This window comes from Oncorhynchus tshawytscha, linkage group LG13 (genome assembly GCF_018296145.1).
Source record: "Oncorhynchus tshawytscha isolate Ot180627B linkage group LG13, Otsh_v2.0, whole genome shotgun sequence".
Classification (NCBI taxonomy): domain Eukaryota; kingdom Metazoa; phylum Chordata; class Actinopteri; order Salmoniformes; family Salmonidae; genus Oncorhynchus; species Oncorhynchus tshawytscha.
The window spans coordinates 16,022,813-16,039,232 of NC_056441.1; the positions used below are offsets into that span (position 1 = coordinate 16,022,813).

Genomic DNA, 16,420 nt, shown 5'->3' on the forward strand with positions numbered 1-16,420 from the left:
AGACGTTGAGATGAGTGGAGGAAAGGAGAGAGAAGAGGAAAGGAGAAGAGAAGAGGAAAGGAGAAGAGAAGAGGAAAGGAGAAGACGTTGAGATGAGTGGAGGAAAGGAGAGAGAAGAGGAAAGGAGAAGACGTTGAGATGAGTGGAGGAAAGCCAAGTGGAGTGGCAAAGAGCAAAGTTGAGATGAGGAGAAGAAGGTAGAAGAGGGTAGGAGAGGGTAGAAGAGGGTAGGACAGGGTAGGAGAGGGTAGGAGAGGGTAGAAGAGGGTAGGACAGGGTAGGAGAGGGTAGGAGAGGGTAGAAGAGGGTAGGAGAGGGTAGCAGAAGGTAGGAGAGGGTAGAAGAGGGTAGGACAGGGTAGGAGAGGGTAGGAGAGGGTAGAAGAGGGTAGAGGAGGGTAGCAGAAGGTAGGAGAGGGTAGAAGAGGGTAGGGGAGGGTAGGACAGGGTAGGACAGGGTAGGACAGGGTAGAAGAGGTGAATGGAAAGGAGAATAGAAAAGTGTAAAGTAAATGAGAAAGGGCGGATGAGGAGGAGGGAGAGGAGGGGAATGGAAAAAATAGAAGATCAGAGGAGAGGAGAAGAGAGGAGAAGATATCAGAATATGACTAGATCCTCACTGACTGTGTCGTATTTATGACTTATTTTACCATTAAAACCTCATTGAAACACTTTTTTTACACACCTCACTCTCTTTCTCCCGTCCAATGTATTTAACCCCCCTCTTGTCCTGTCAGACTATGGTCTGGGACTGTCGCCGGAGCCCAAACCAACACTTTCACAGCTTCCAAATCATATAAACAGACTTCATGTGATGTGGCTGAAGTCTCCTAAACAGGGTGTGTGTATGTCTCTGTGCGTGTATGTCTCTGTGTCTGTGTGTGTATGTCTCTGTGTGTCTGTGTGTGTGTGTGTGTGTGTGTCTGTGTGTGTGTGTGTGTGTGTGTGTGTGTGTGTGTGTGTGTGTGTGTGTGTGTGTGTGTGTGTATGTCTCTGTGTGTGTGTGTCTCTGTGTGTCTGTGTGTTTGTGTGTGTATGTCTCTGTGTGTGTGTGTGTGTCTGTGTCTGCATGTCTCTCTCTGTGTGTGTGTGTGTGTGTGTGTGTGTGTGTGTGTGTGTGTGTGTGTGTGTGTGTGTGTGTGTGTGTGTGTGTGTGTGTGTGTGTGTATGTCTGTGTCTGTGTGTTTGTGTTTGTGCATGTAGGTGTGTGTATGCATGCCTGCGTGTCTGAGTCTTTGCTCCTGTGTATGCATGTGTGTCTTTCTGTGAGCGTGTGTGTGTGTGTGTGTGTGTGTGTGTGTGTGTGTGTGTGTGTGTGTGTGTGTGTGTGTGTGTGTATGTCTGTGTCTGTGTGTTTGTGTTTGTGCATGTAGGTGTGTGTATGCATGCCTGCGTGTCTGAGTCTTTGCTCCTGTGTATGCATGTGTGTCTTTCTGTGAGCGTGTGTGTGTGTGTGTGTGTGTGTGTGTGTGTGTGTGTGTGTGTGTGTGTGTGTGTGTGTGTATGTCTCTGTGTGTGTGTGTGTGAGTGAGTGATAACAGGAGAACGGCTCAGCAGCACTAACACCAGGGGCTGAGACAGGATGAAAGGAGCTGTCAGAACAGCTCACGATGAAAAATAGGAAAAATCCATCCATCCTCACTCCACAATGCCATGGTATAATTTTGGATATAGAAAAGATATTTCACGGCAGCTTCGATGGTACAATGATTCTCTACAGTATACTTGCTTGTTTTGTCACATAAACTGAAATTAGGTCGAACTATTAGAATTTTAGCAACCAGGAAATGGCGGAACAATTTCTGCATAGTGCATCTTTAAGTCATAACCTTAATTGAGCTGTATACAGGTCACATAATGACATAAATATTCTGCTTCAGTGATCGGCATCAAACGGGCTCGTGGTGAAAGGCCTCTCTCTATTCATTGGTTGAGGGGGTGACACTACAGCTAGACCCAAAGGGATGAGGTGGGGGGGTCAGTGTGTGACAGCTCACTGAACAAACACAGGCTGTGTGTAGTGGGGTGGAGGTGGGGGAGGGGGGCAGTCTCAGGTAGCAGTCTCTTTATGTCTTTCTTTCAACAGGGATATATGGCTTTCTAATATATCCCTCTATGTTGATATAGCGTTTACCGTACATCTCTCTCTGTGTTGATGGAGGTTGATATAGTGTTTACCGTACATCTCTCTCTGTGTTGATGGAGGTTGATATAGCGTTTACCGTACATCTCTCTCTGTGTTGATGGAGGTTGATATAGTGTTTACCGTACATCTCTCTCTGTGTTGATGGAGGTTGATATAGTGTTTAAAGTACATCTCTCTCTGTGTTGATGTAGGTTGATATAGTGTTTACCGTACATCTCTCTCTGTGTTGATGGAGGTTGATATAGTGTTTACCGTACATCTCTCTCTGTGTTGATGGAGGTTGATATAGTGTTTACCGTACATCTCTCTCTGTGTTGATGGAGGTTGATATAGTGTTTAAAGTACATCTCTCTCGGTGTTGATGGAGGTTGATATAGTGTTTACCGTACATCTCTCTCTGTGTTGATGGAGGTTGATATAGTGTTTACCGTACATCTCTCTCTGTGTTGATGGAAGTTGATATAGTGTTTAAAGTACATCTCTCTCTGTGTTGATGTAGGTTGATATAGTGTTTAAAGTACATCTCTCTCTGTGTTGATGTAGGTTGATATAGTGTTTACCGTACATCTCTCTCTGTGTTGATGGAGGTTGATATAGAAATATGTCACCACTGAATATGTCTCTGTGTTGATGGAGGTTGATGAATAAGATGAGACTCACACATGCACCAGCCAGGATCTCAGCAGGTACAGGGATTGATCCATCTCTCTGTCTGGTCTTCCCTCTGATAAAGTCATTCACCTGTGGTGAGAAGTCTAAAGCATTAGACACACATTAAGACACAGACATACACACAGACAGGCAGACCTTATACAGCGGGAGTGGATATTGGTAAGCTAAAGGGCCACTAGTAACGTGATTGTAGTAACAGTAACATTTCACTGTGAGACTACTAATACATGCACCACACATGAGGTAGACTTTAAGTACTTCAACCTTCGATCTTGCATCCTGATTGAAACAGATCTAGCTCTCTGTCCTTGTACTCTTGGATTTAACTGCTGCATTCGACACTGTTGACCATGATGTCCTTCTGGACAAACTGGAGAGGTGGGTTGGCCTCTCCGGTCCAGGTCTAAATTGGTTTAGGACCTATTTAACCGGTCGAGATTTTTTGTCACCCTTGAGGAACATAACTCAGAGAAAATACATATCACGTGGTGTTCCACAAGGTTTGATTTTGGGTCTAGTACTGTTCAGTTAATATATATTACCCCTTAGCAGCATTATCACAACGCACAACATTGATTTTCACGCAGACGAAATACAACTTTACATTTCTGTGTCACCAGAGTGTTTTAGCTCCACTGATAATTATTAGACTGTATTAGCAATGTCAATACTTGGATGACTCACAACTTCCTCCAGCCAAATCAAGACAAGACTGAAGTACTTATTGTTGGAGCAAAAGCACAGAGAGAGAATCTGGAAAAAACATTTGAATTCATGGGCAATAAAGATAAAACACTAAGTGTTACAGTGCATTCGAAAAGAATTCAGACGCCTTCACTTTTTGATGGAGGGATGGTGCCAGGTTTCCTCCAGTCTTGATGCTTGGCATTTAAGCCAAAGAGTTCAATCTTGGTTTCATCAGAACCAGAGAATCTTGTTTCTCATGGTCTGAGAGTTCTTTAGGTGCCTTTTGGCAAACTCCAAGTGGGCTGTCATGTGCCTTTTACTGAGGAGTGGCTTCCGTCTGGCCACTCTGCCTGATTGGTGGAGTGCTGCAGAGATGGTTGTCCTTCTGGAAGGTTCTCCCATCTCCACAGAGGAACTCTGGGGCTCTGTCTGAGTGACCATCGATTCTTGGTCACCTCCCTGAAAAAGGGCCTTCTCCCCCGATTGCTCAGTTTGGCTGGGTGGCCAGCTCTAGGAAGAGTCTTGGTGGTTCCAAACTGATTCCAATTAACAATGATGGAGGCCACTATGTTCTTGGGGGCCTTCGATGCTGCAGACATTTTTTGGTACCCAATCCTGTCGAGGCGCTCTATGGACAATTCTTTCGAATTTTGCTCTGACATGCACTGTCAACTGTGGGACCTAATATAGACAGGTGTGTACCTTTCCAAATCATGTCCAATCAATTGAATTTACCATAGGTGGACTCCAAGTTGTAGCAACATCTCAAGGATGATCAATGGAAACAGGATGCACCTGAGCTTAATTTCGAGTCTCATAGGAAAGGTTCTGAATATTTATGCAAATAAGGTATTTCTGTTTTTTGTTTTTTTATAAATTTTCAAAAATGTCTAAACTTGATTTTGCTTTGTTATTATGAGGTAAGGTCTCTGTACTGGATGCCTGTGAGTTTTTGAATTCATTTTAAGATTATTCTATTGGTTTTTAAATCAATACACGATTGTTCACCCCAATACATGTCAGACATGCTTTTACGTTATGTACCCAGTAGGTCCCTCAGGTCCTCTGGCACTGGCCTTTTAACTATCCCAAAGCCTAGAAACAAGAGGCATGGAGAGACAGCCTTTTAACTATCACAAAGCCCAGGACCAAGAGGCATGGAGAGGCAGCCTTTTAACTATCACAAAGCCTAGGACCAAGAGGCATGGTGAGGCAGCCTATCACAAAGCCCTGGACCAAGAGGCATAAGACAGCCTTTTAACTATCCCAAAGCCTAGGACCAAGAGGCATGGAGAGACAGCCTTTTAACTATCCCAAAGCCCAGGACCAAGAGGCATAGGATCCCAAAGCCTAGACCAAGAGGCATGGAGAGACAGCCTTTTAACTATCCCAAAGCCTAGGACCAAGAGGCATGGAGAGACAGCCTATCCCAAAGCCTAGGACCAAGAGGCATGGAGAGAGACAGGATCACAAGCCCAGGCAAGGGCATGGAGAGACAGCCTTTTAACTATCCCAAAGCCTAGGACCAAGAGGCATGGAGAGGCAGCCTTTTAACTATCCCAAAGCCTAGGACCAAAGGCAAGAGGCATGGAGAGACAGCCTTTTAACTATCCCAAAGCCTAGGACCAAGAGGCATGGAGAGGCAGCCCTTTTAAGGCATATCTATCCCAAAGCCTAGGACCAAGAGGCATGGAGAGCAGCCTTTTAACTTTAGGACCAAGAGGCATGGAGAGACAGCCTTTTAACACAAAGCCTAGGACCAAGAGGCATGGAGAGGCAGCCTTTTAACTATCACTATCCCAAAGCCTAGGACCAAGAGGCATGGAGAGGCAGCCTTTTAACTATCCCAAAGCCTAGGACCAAGAGGCATGGAGAGACAGCCTTTTAACTATCCCAAAGCCTAGGACCAAGAGGCATGGAGAGCAGCATAGGACCAAGAGGCATGGAGAGGCAGCCTTTTAACTATCCCAAAGCCTAGGACCAAGAGGCATGGAGAGGCAGCCTTTTAACTATCCCAAAGCCTAGGACCAAGAGGCATGGAGAGACAGCCTTTTAACTATCCCAAAGCCTAGGACCAAGAGGCATGGAGAGGCAGCCTTTTAACTATCCCAAAGCCTAGGACCAAGAGGCATGGGAGAGACAGCCTTTTAACTATCCCAAAGCCTAGGACCAAGAGGCCTAGCAGCCTTTTAACTATCCCAAAGCCTAGGACCAAGAGGCATGGAGAGAGACAGCCTTTTAACTATCCCAAAGCCTAGGACCAAGAGGCATGGAGAGAGACAGCCTTTTAACTATCTCAAAGCCTAGGACCAAGAGGCATGGAGGCAGCCATCGTTACTATGCCCCCAGCCTCAGGAATAGCCTGCCAGAGAACCTGAGGGGAGACGGAACTGTGAACATATTTAAAAGACATCGTAAAACAAATATTTGTTGCTTTGCATTTCCTTAGGGTGCTTTTTAGTTGTTCAGTTTGTTTCATTCTTTAGTTGTTTATCTTATGTTTGTTGTGTAGTAAATATTTCAGCTTTTATTTTCATTGTGTTTTATTCATTTTTTCCCATGAAGCACACTGCGTTGCATTCCATGTTTGAAATGTGCTGTATAAATAAAGCTTGATTTGATACATTGAGGGGGGTGGTGTGTGTGTGTGTGTGTGTGTGTGTGTGTGTGTGTGTGTGTGTGTGTGTGTGTGTGTGTGTGTGTGTGTGTGTGTGTGTGTGTGTGTGTGTGTGTGTGTGTGTGTGTGTGTGTGTGTGTGCGTGCGTGCGTGCGTGCGTGTGTGTGTGTGTTTGAGTGAGTGTGTGTGAGTGAGTGAGTGAGTGAGTGAGTGAGTGAGTGAGTGAGTGAGTGAGTGAGTGAGTGAGTGAGTGAGTGAGTGTGTGTACATCAAATCTGTACTGTATATTAAACTAAAACTAGAGGTAAATGTTCAACTAGGGCCCAGTGAGGGGCTCCGTGGTAACTGGGGCCTGACTGGTCTCCATGTAGAGAAACAAGGCACTTACTGTCAGCTTTATGGCTTTCTCCGGGGCCACACCCAGTAGCTGTGGTACCAGACCTATCATTAGGACACAATATGATTAGAAAAGAGAAGGACCAAGGAAGTACGACACACATACACACACACACTGGCAGACCACGGCACAGCACAGCACAGTCCCCCTCCACATGAAACACATACCCTGCTGTATTCAATTCTGCCAGATCCCCCTGACACTAAATAACACTATTGATGTGGGGTGTGGGGACATCAGGGTCTTAAAAGACTAACAAAGTGATAGAAACTCCTTCCCAGAATACAAAAAAAGACATAAAACACTCTAACCAAAGTTTATGCGGTCCTAAATTACAACCCAAGACTTCCAGCCAGATAAAAATAAACTAAATAATCTGATTGGAGTGTGTTGGATGACCCATCTCAGCATAATAGTGGAGAGGTTGGAGGGGGGTAGTGAACGCAGGGCCCAAAACAGGCCACACAGAGTCAGACACAGGAGCACAAACATAATGATTAGCATGGCTTCAGCTGGGCTGGAACTCACAAACAGAAACAGGAGTGTTAGTTGTGTTTGTGGCAGGGCTCAGGCTGAGAACCACACACGAGTTATATTATTATTAAATGGCCCATAACAGCTCACAGTTGTAGTTAGAGACGCTTACTGCTTTCTCATGCTGCTGCGTTGTTTACGTAAGGGTTCCCGTCTCGAGATGATGACATCATCCTAGTGTTTGCAGTGTGTGGTGTTCTGGTTCTGGTCTGGCTGTCTCACCATTCTAATGCTCACCTCATTCAGTAATGGGAAACAGGGGAGGCGAAGGAAAAAGCTCAACTTCATTACATTAAAACAGAAACTTCCCCTTAGTTGGCTTATGACACTCTCCTCAGTGGCTAATATAACATAACCCGCTTTACTACACAGTAGATACATGTTCATGGGGGAATTGCGAATAACAATATATGAGATTCAAGGAAACTAATAACAAGCAAATGTGTTTGCTTCTGGAGTCTTTCAAATTCTCTTCCTCGTTTAAGTTTGTTTTGTAGTGGGACTGTACCATGTGACTTGGTGACTGGATGGCCATTCAAATACAACTGTATCATTTGATGTTTGGTCACATGATGTCTAGGAGTGGAGAACAGAGAGCTGGTATCTGCCAGTGTACCACCACCTTGGAGCCAGGTCTGTCTGACCGTGTGTCTGTAATGTCAGAGACCTCTCTAAAGGCTTGGTGTCCTCTGACAGACACTAAGGATTCCCACTTCCTCTTAGAACCCTCAGGGGAGAACTCACCTGTCAATCATAATTCAGAGAATTCCAAAAGTCACCCCCCCTTTTCAAATCATATGATATAGTGTGTTGTTCAAGAACCTTCCTAACCCCCCTCCCTCCTCCCAACCCTCCCTTCTCCCAACCCTCCCTCCTCCCCTCCCTCCACCCATCACCTCCCTCTCCCTCCTACCTCCCTCCCTCCCTCCCTCTTACTTCCCGCTCTCTTCCCTCTCCCTCCTACCTTCCGCTCCCCCTCCCTCCCTCTCCATCTTACCTCCCGCTCTCTCTCCTTCCTAACCCCGCTCCCTCATCCTAAAACCCCCCGCTCCCTCTTCCTAAAACCCCCCGCTCCCTGTCCCTCCATCCCCCGCTCCCTGAGTGCAGGTACTTATTATATTAATGCCAGTTGAAGTCTGGCTGGGGCAGTCACACACCACCATTGTGACAGAGCTCTGCTGGTATGTGGCCTTTGCGTGCGACGTGCATTGTCCCCCTGAAACTCCCGAGACAACCTTTAATCACTTCAAAGAAGCCAGGTCAGAGGGAAGGTGAACTCAGACCCGCCCTCCTCTCCTCTTCCCCCTCTCTTCTACCACACCTCTAAACCCCATCTGTTGTTGTGATGGAGTGAGATGAAGTCGAAGCTGATCTCAGGTCAGATTTGTGTTATAATTCATATGGTTAGGTTGAGATGAGGGTAAGCTGATCCTAAATCTGTGCCTACCTCTACCCAGAGCTGTAGTGATGATCATTAGCCTATCACTACATCCTAAATAGTGCACTATTCTGGCTAAAAGCCGTGTACTATATAGGGAATAGGGTGCCATTTGGGACACATCCCGTCTGGTACTGACCTCTATAGAGGCCGAAGAAGCCTTCGTAGCGCAGCACCTTCTTGAAGCAGTCCAAGCTGTTCTTGTACATGAGCTCTTCCACCAGGGAGCCTGTGGTCCTCTGGTTCTGCATCCTGGTCTTCACTAGGTCTATGGGGTACACTGCTGTGGCTCCCACAGCTGGAAACACACGACTTTATTAAGGCGTTAGAGGAGAGGAAAGATGCTAGAAAGACGTCATTAGGTTGTTATTGTTATTGTTATTGCCGTATGTTGCTCTTCACCAAGATCTACACCACCTTTCAAAAGTTTGGATTAGCTAACATAACGTGCCATTGGAACACAGGAGTGATGGTTGCTGATAATGGGCCTCTGTACGCCTATGTAGATATTCCATTAAAAAATCTGCCATTTCCAGCTTTTTTCCACAATTGTCATTTACAACATTAACAATGTCTACACTGCATTTCTAATCAATTTTATGTTATTTTAATGGACCAAAAATGAGCTTTTCTTTCAAAAACAAGGACATTTCTAAGTGACACCAAACTTTTGAACGGCAGTGTATAAGTACATGTGATGGCACAAATACATTATTATAAGTTACTAAGTTACCATGAAGTGTTGTAAAGGCATTATAAAGGTGTCATGAAGACGTTACAAAGACATTCAGATAACATTCACGCAATGTGGGCAACATCACAGCAACCTGGGACAGGTGAGGATGAGGAGAGTGAGACAAAAGAGGAAGATAAGGAGGGTGTGTGGTGATGGTGGGAGACATCAAACGATCCAAAAGGGAGGCTCAGTTGTCTGGAGTTTCCAGGCTCGTCAGTCATGTGTTATCTGACGGCTCTGCGACTGGACACAAAGAGGGGATCAAACTCGACCAACAGGTTTAATTAGAGAGGGGACGGTCAGGGAGGGTGCTACCTCCTTATTAACCTGTCTCCTGTAGAGGGGGAGGAGGGGTAACATCTCCTCAAAGATGGGGGAAGGAGGGAAGGGAGGAGAGGGACACGACCACACCCCTCCCCCAAAAAGCTCTCTCTCTCTGATCAGGTACAAAAGAGTCCAAACACAGGGAGGTTCCCATGGCGCAAAGAGACCCTGTCCTCTTTAAGTGGAGAAACCACCCCTGCAGAACGCAATAGGAAGCCCTTTGTTTTTCTCCTTTTCTTATGAGGGTGGAGGGTGATGGGGGTGGAGGGGCCTCGGGGTGGAGGGTGATGGGGGGGTGGAGGGGGGTGGAGGGGCCAGGGGTGGAGGGTGATGGGGGTCGGGGTGGAGGGTGATGGGGGGTGGAGGGGCCTCAGGGGTGGAGGGTGATGAGGGGGGGTGGAGGGGCCTCGGGGTGGAGGGTGATCGGAGGGGGGGGTTGAGGGGCCTCGGGGTGGAGGGTGATGGGGGTGGGGGTGATGGGGGTGATGGGGGTGGGGGCCTGGGGGTGGAGGGTGATGGGGGTGGAGGGGCCTCGGGGTGGAGGGTGATGGGGACTGGAGGGGCCTCGGGGGTGGAGGGTGATGGGGGTGGAGGGGCCTCGGGGGTGGAGGGTGATCGGGGGGGGTTGAGGGGCCTCGGGGTGGAGGGTGATGGGGGTGGAGGGGCCTCGGGGTGGAGGGTGATGGAGGGATGGAGGGGCCTCGGGGTGGAGGGTGATGGGGGGGTGGAGGGGCCTCGGGGGGGGGCCTCGGGGGTGGAGGGTGATGGGGGTGGAGGGGCCTCGGGGGTGGAGGGTGATGGGGGGGGCCTCGGGGGTGGAGGGTGATGGGGGGGTGGAGGGGCCTCGGGGTGGAGGGTGATGGGGGTGTGGAGGGGCCTCGGGGTGGAGGGGCCAGGGGGTGGAGGGGCCTCGGGGGTGGAGGGGCCAGGGGGTCGGGGGTGGAGGGGAGGGGGTGGAGGGGCCAGGGGGTGGAGGGGCCTCGGGGTTGAGGGGCCAGGGGGTGGAGGGTGATGGGGGGTGGAGGGGCCTCTGGGCCTCAGGGGTGGAGGGTGATGAGGTGTTGGAGGGTGATGGGGTGGAGTGTGATGGGGTGGAGGGTGATGGGGTGGAGGGTGATGGGGGTAGAAGGTGATGGGGTGGAGTGTGATGGGTTGGAGGGTGATGGGGGTGGAAGGTGATGGGAGTGTCATGGGGCAGGTGAGGAGGTAGTGGTGACACAATAATCTGTGGGGCCTGTCCCAGATGGCACATTTTTCCCTATGTAGTGCACACTTTAAGGGATCTGGTCAAAAGCAGTGCACTACATAAGAATTACAGGAAGGCCATAAAGATCATCAAGGACATCAACCACCCGAGCCACTGCCTGTTCACCCCGCTGTCATCCAGAAGGCGAGGTCAGTACAGGTGCATCAAAGCTGGGACCGAGAGACTGAAAAACAGCTTCTATCTCAAGGCCATCAGACTGTTAAACAGCCACCACTAACATTGAGTGGCTACTGCCAACACACTGTCAATGACACTGACTCTACTCCAGCCACTTTAATCATGGGAATTGATGGGAAATGATGTAAATATATCACTAGCCACTTTAAACAATGCTACCTTATATAATGTTACTTACCCTACATTATTCATCTCATATGCATACGTTGATACTGTACTCTATATCATCGACTGCATCCTTATGTAATACATGTATCACTAGCCACTTTAACTATGCCACTTGGTTTACATACTTATCTCATATGTATATACTGTACTCGATATCATCTACTGTATCTTGCCTATGCTGCTCTGTACCATCACTCATTCATATATCCTTATGTACATATTCTTTATCCCCTTACACTGTGTATAAGACAGTAGTTTTTTTGGAATTGTTAGTTAGATTACTTGCTCGTTATTACTGCATTGTCGGAACTAGAAGCACAAGCATTTCGCTACACTCGCATTAACATCTGCTAACCATGTGTATGTGACAAATAAAATTTGATTTGATTTGATTTGAATTAGGGTGGCATTTAAGACGCAGACGTGACTTACCGCCGGCGATGGAGCCGAGGCCAAACCTGTAGGCGGACTCTGCTACCTGGATGAGAACAGATCGGGACGGATCACCACCGGACAGCTGGAAGAGAGACACAACAGAGAGAGAGGGGAGGGGGAGAGAGAGGGGGGAGAAGACATGGTGAGAGAGAGATAAGAATTAACAAAAAACTGAGCAAACTAGAATGCTATTTGGTCCTAAACAGAATGCCTGACCACTGTGACTGACCCAAACATAAGGAAAGCTTTGACTATGTACAGACTCAGTGAGCATAGCCTTGCTATTGAGAAAGGCCATAGGCAGACATGGCTCTCAAGAGAAGACAGGCTATGTGCACACTGCCCACAAAATGAGGTAGAACTGATCTGCACTTCCTAACCTCCTGCCCAATGTATGACCATATTAGAGACACATTTCCCTCAGATTATACAGATCCACAAATCATTTGAAAACAAATCCAATTTTGATAAACTCACATATCTATTGGGTGAAATACCACAGTATGCCACCACAGCAGCAAGTTTTGTGGCCTGACGCTACAAGAAAAGGGCAACCGGTGAAGAATAAACAACATTGTAAATACAACCCATATTTATGTTTGTTATTTTCTCTTTTGTACTTTAACTATTTGCCTACATTACAACACTGTATATAGACATGTTTACTGTACATTTTGTTTGTATTGTGTCACGTTCTGACCTTAGTTTCTTCTTTATGTCTTTGTGTTAGGTTGGTCAGGGCGTGAGTTGGGGTGGGTTGTCTATGTTCCTTTTTCTATGTTATATTTTCTATGTGTTTGGCCTAGTATGGTTCTCAATCAGAGGCAGGTGTCGTTCGTTGTCTCTGATTGAGAATCAAACTTAGGTAGCCTTTTCCCACCTGTGATTTGTGGGTGATTGTTTTCTGTTTAGGTTGTTTCCCTGACAGAACTGTGCACTTTCGTTTTCTCCGTTTGTCATTTTGTTTGAGTGTTTTTTGTGAACATTAAATATGAACAATTTCCACGCTGCGCTTTGGTCTCATTCCAATGACGATCGTTACATATTGTTTATTACACTTTTGTTTATTATCTATTTCACTTGCTTTGGCAATGTTAACATATGTTTCCCATGCCAATGTTGTCAACTGTAGATATTACTTGTTAGATATTACTGCACTGTTGGAGCTAGAAACATAAGCATTCCGCTACACCCACAATAACAACAGCTAAACACGTGTATGTGACCAATAAATTAGATTTGATTTGATTGATTTGATAAAGCCCTTAAATTTAAAATGTTTTTATTAAATTGAGAGAGGGAGAAGAGATGGTGAGAGAGAGAGAGAGAGAGAGAGAGAGAGAGAGAGATGGAGAAGAGATGGTGAGAGAGAGAGAACGAGAGAGAGAGAGAGAGAGATAGAGAGAGACAGAGAGACAAAGAGATAAAGGGAGAAGAGATGTGAGAGAGAGAGAAAGAGAGAGAGAGAGAGGGTGAAGAGACGGTGAGAGAGAAAGAAAGAGAGAGAGAGAGAGAGAGATGGAGAAGAGATGGTGAGAGAGAGAGAACAAGAGAGAGAGAGAGATAGAGAGAGACAGAGAGACAAAGAGATAAAGGGAGAAGAGATGTGAGAGAGAGAGAAAGAGAGAGAGAGAGAGGGTGAAGAGACGGTGAGAGAGAAAGAAAGAGAGAGAGAGATAGAGGGAGAAGAGATGGTGAGAGAAAGAGAGAAATAGATAGAGGGAGAAGAGATGGTGAGAGAGAGAGTTTCTATTTGGACACAGTTCTATTAGAACACAACAAAAACTACACATATCTAGGACTAAATATCAGCAACAGAGGTAGCTCTCACATGGCTGTGAATGAGCTGAGAGACAAAGCAAGAAGAGCATTCTGTGTCATTAGAAGCAACATTAAAATGGAAATTCCAATTAGAATCTGGCTCAAAATGTTTCAATCAGTTATAGAACCAATTCTCTATATGGCAGTGAAGTATGGGGTCCAATCTCTAATAATGAATTTACCAAATGGGACAAACATCCAATCGAAATACTGCATGCGAGTTTTGCAAGACTGTATTGCAAGTGCAAAGAAAAACTCCAAATAACGCATGTAGAGCAAAATTGGGCCAATACCCCCTCCTCATTTGATTAGAAAAAATAGACATCAAATTTTACAACCATCTAAAAACAAGTAACCCCAAAACACTCCATCACACAGCTCTACAATGTCAAGAGATGAAACAAGAGAAGAGTCCCCTCAGCCAGCTGGTTCTGAAGCTCAGTGAGAATCACAGCTCAGTTCACCAACCCCATAGAGCCTCAGGACAGCACTCAGAAAATCTGGCCCAACCAATTCATCACAAAACAAAAAGAAAAATATATCACCTATTGGAAAGACACAACAAAAAATCAATTGGCTCTAAACAGACAGTACATGGTGGCAGACTATCTGACCACTGTGACTGATAGAAAACTGAGGAAAACATTGACTAGGTACAGACTCAGTGAACACAGTCTGGCTATAGAGACCGGTCGTCACAGACAAACCTGGCTGCCCAGAGAGGACAGGCTGTGCTCACTCTGCTCCAGGGGAGAGGTAGAGACTGAGCTCCATTTCCTATTACACTGTGACAAATACTCAGACCTAAGATTATATTTCTTTCCCAAAATTATAATTCAATACAAAGAATTTGAAACTATAAAAGATGAAGAAAAAAACTAATATTTATTAGGTGAAAAGCCTAAATGTGCAGTTTTGGCAGCCAAATATGTGTCCTCCTGCCACAACCTGAGGGACAGCCAGTGAAAAGTGCATGTCGATAATACTTCCCATCTTGTTTTGTCTTCCATACCACGTCATATGTCTTCTCAGTCATGTTGACCCTGGTCTACTACTATTGCTTTAATGTATTGTTATTCTCATTAATATTGTTGTTGTAGTTGTTGTTAATGGTAATCCCATGTATACTTTGACAATGTAAGTAATAATGAACTTGCAATGTCAATAAAGTCCATTGAATTTAATTTAATTGAGAGAGGGAGAAACGAGAGAGAGAGAGAGAGAGAGAGAGAGAGAGAGAGAGAGAAAAAGAGAGAGAGAGGGAGGGAGAAGAGGGAGAGAGATAGAAAGAGAGAGAGAACGAGAGAGAGAAATAGAGGGAGAAGAGAGAGAGATAGAGAGAGAATGAGAGAGAGAATGAGAGTAAACGAGTAAATGAGAGAGAGAGAGAGGAGAGAGAGAGAGAGAGGGGGAGAGAGAGAGAGAGAGAGAGAGAGAGGGGGAGAGAGAGAGAGAGAGAGAGAGGGGGAGAGAGAGAGGGGGAGAGAGAGAGAGAGAGGGGGAGAGAGAGAGAGAGAGAGAGAGAGATAGAGAGAGAGAGGGGGGGGGGAGAGAGAGGAAGAAGAGAGAGAGAGATATAAGACAAACCAAAAGATCCCATGTTTCAATCAGACGTCAGCACTACCATTGATTCCCATGCTGTAGTTGAGCCATTAATACCATCTTGATTCTCACAGAGTAACAAGATAAGTTAACTATTATAAATCTAATTTACATTCAGTCCTACATAAATTCAGATCAGACAGTTTACAAGCATCATCAGAATCATTTTAATGCCTATATTTCTTCAAGCCTTTAGAAGAGTTGAATGATTTTAAGGGTCACGTTGAGTTTACTGCTGAATAAAACACTGTGTCTACTCTGACATGATTAGACATCATCCCATACTGTACCAAGTCATCTCATGTGACGCCACCAGATATATCATTCCATTTTATCATCACTATAGGCTATATATTCACATGTATGTCTCTATTCTGTGATTCAATTAATTGCCCTCTAGCATCGATTCCCACCAGTTTGAATGTTAAAACTCTCTTGAATTAGTGAGGCTTTTTGATTCGTTTGAAAAACTCCAATCAGGCACAGAAGCATTTCTCGTAAGAAGTTAGTAGCACAAAACCAGAATCAGGAGCCCTGCTTTGATTGGATGCCACCCCTTGCCCATGCCATTGGCACACATCAGAGCACAAAATCAGCAGATTGTTACTGATAGCAACATCATCCAAGCATTCTGCTCCACATACCCAGCCGGAGGCACCTGTGCCCTGGCCTGCCGTGCCCAGCGCTCAGCCATCGTCCCTGGGGAAGGGAAGTAAAGAGGGCAGCCCCGCTCTGGAACAGGTCCACCTGTCAGGAACCATCTGAGCCCCTAACCCCCCTCTGTCTGCCCATTTCTGCCCCCAGAGGACCCCCCCTCCTTCCTCTTCTCTCTCTGAGTCAGAGCCAGATGAGGAGGGTTGGAGGTTCAGAGGGAGAGCTGGCCTATAGCCCGCAGAGGCCAGACCACACAGCCCAAAGTGGCTCATTGTGGTGGGACTGGCGTCTCTACCCTGGGCCCCTGCTCCGGCCCGGCCCGGCCTGGAGCCTAGCCTGGCTGCAGTCAGAGGAGGAGGAGGAGGAACTCACCCCACAACACCGCGCTGTCTCACTCTGCAGACCAGGCAGAACTTCTAACAGGAGGGGGAAAAAGAAACATCCATCCATCCAACTTTCTTTCCATTTTTTTTCCTCAGCCGTTTTGTTTCAAACACCCTTCACTCATTTTTTATTTCCCCCCTCAATACATTTGAGATAACTGATTTGGACGGCTGCAGTTGGTCTTGAATTAACATGGTTTTAAAAGTTGAATTGATAAAGATATAATGTCACAGAGAGGTTTCTGATGTCTAATGGTATTTCTATGGAGAGAAGTTGTGTTTTCCTTAGCAGTTTGTTCATTTGAGAGTCTGACAGAAATAGAGCGAGTGGGCTGGAATTTGGACTGGTATTTTGGGATCCTG

At 46.2% G+C, this 16,420-nt stretch overlaps 1 protein-coding gene across 1 annotated transcript in view; it reads right to left on the reverse strand.

The window, feature by feature from the left end:
* Positions 1-16,420, reverse strand: part of LOC112237667 (calcium-binding mitochondrial carrier protein Aralar2) — a 91,793-nt gene that overhangs the window by 35,064 nt on the left and 40,309 nt on the right. The window contains exons 10-13 of the mRNA XM_042295238.1: positions 11,595-11,679; positions 8,630-8,788; positions 6,510-6,562; positions 2,806-2,886 (exon numbers count right to left, since the gene is read on the reverse strand). Of these exons, the coding sequence (XP_042151172.1) occupies positions 2,806-2,886; positions 6,510-6,562; positions 8,630-8,788; positions 11,595-11,679 (378 nt within the window). The remainder of the gene's footprint in view (positions 1-2,805; positions 2,887-6,509; positions 6,563-8,629; positions 8,789-11,594; positions 11,680-16,420) is intronic.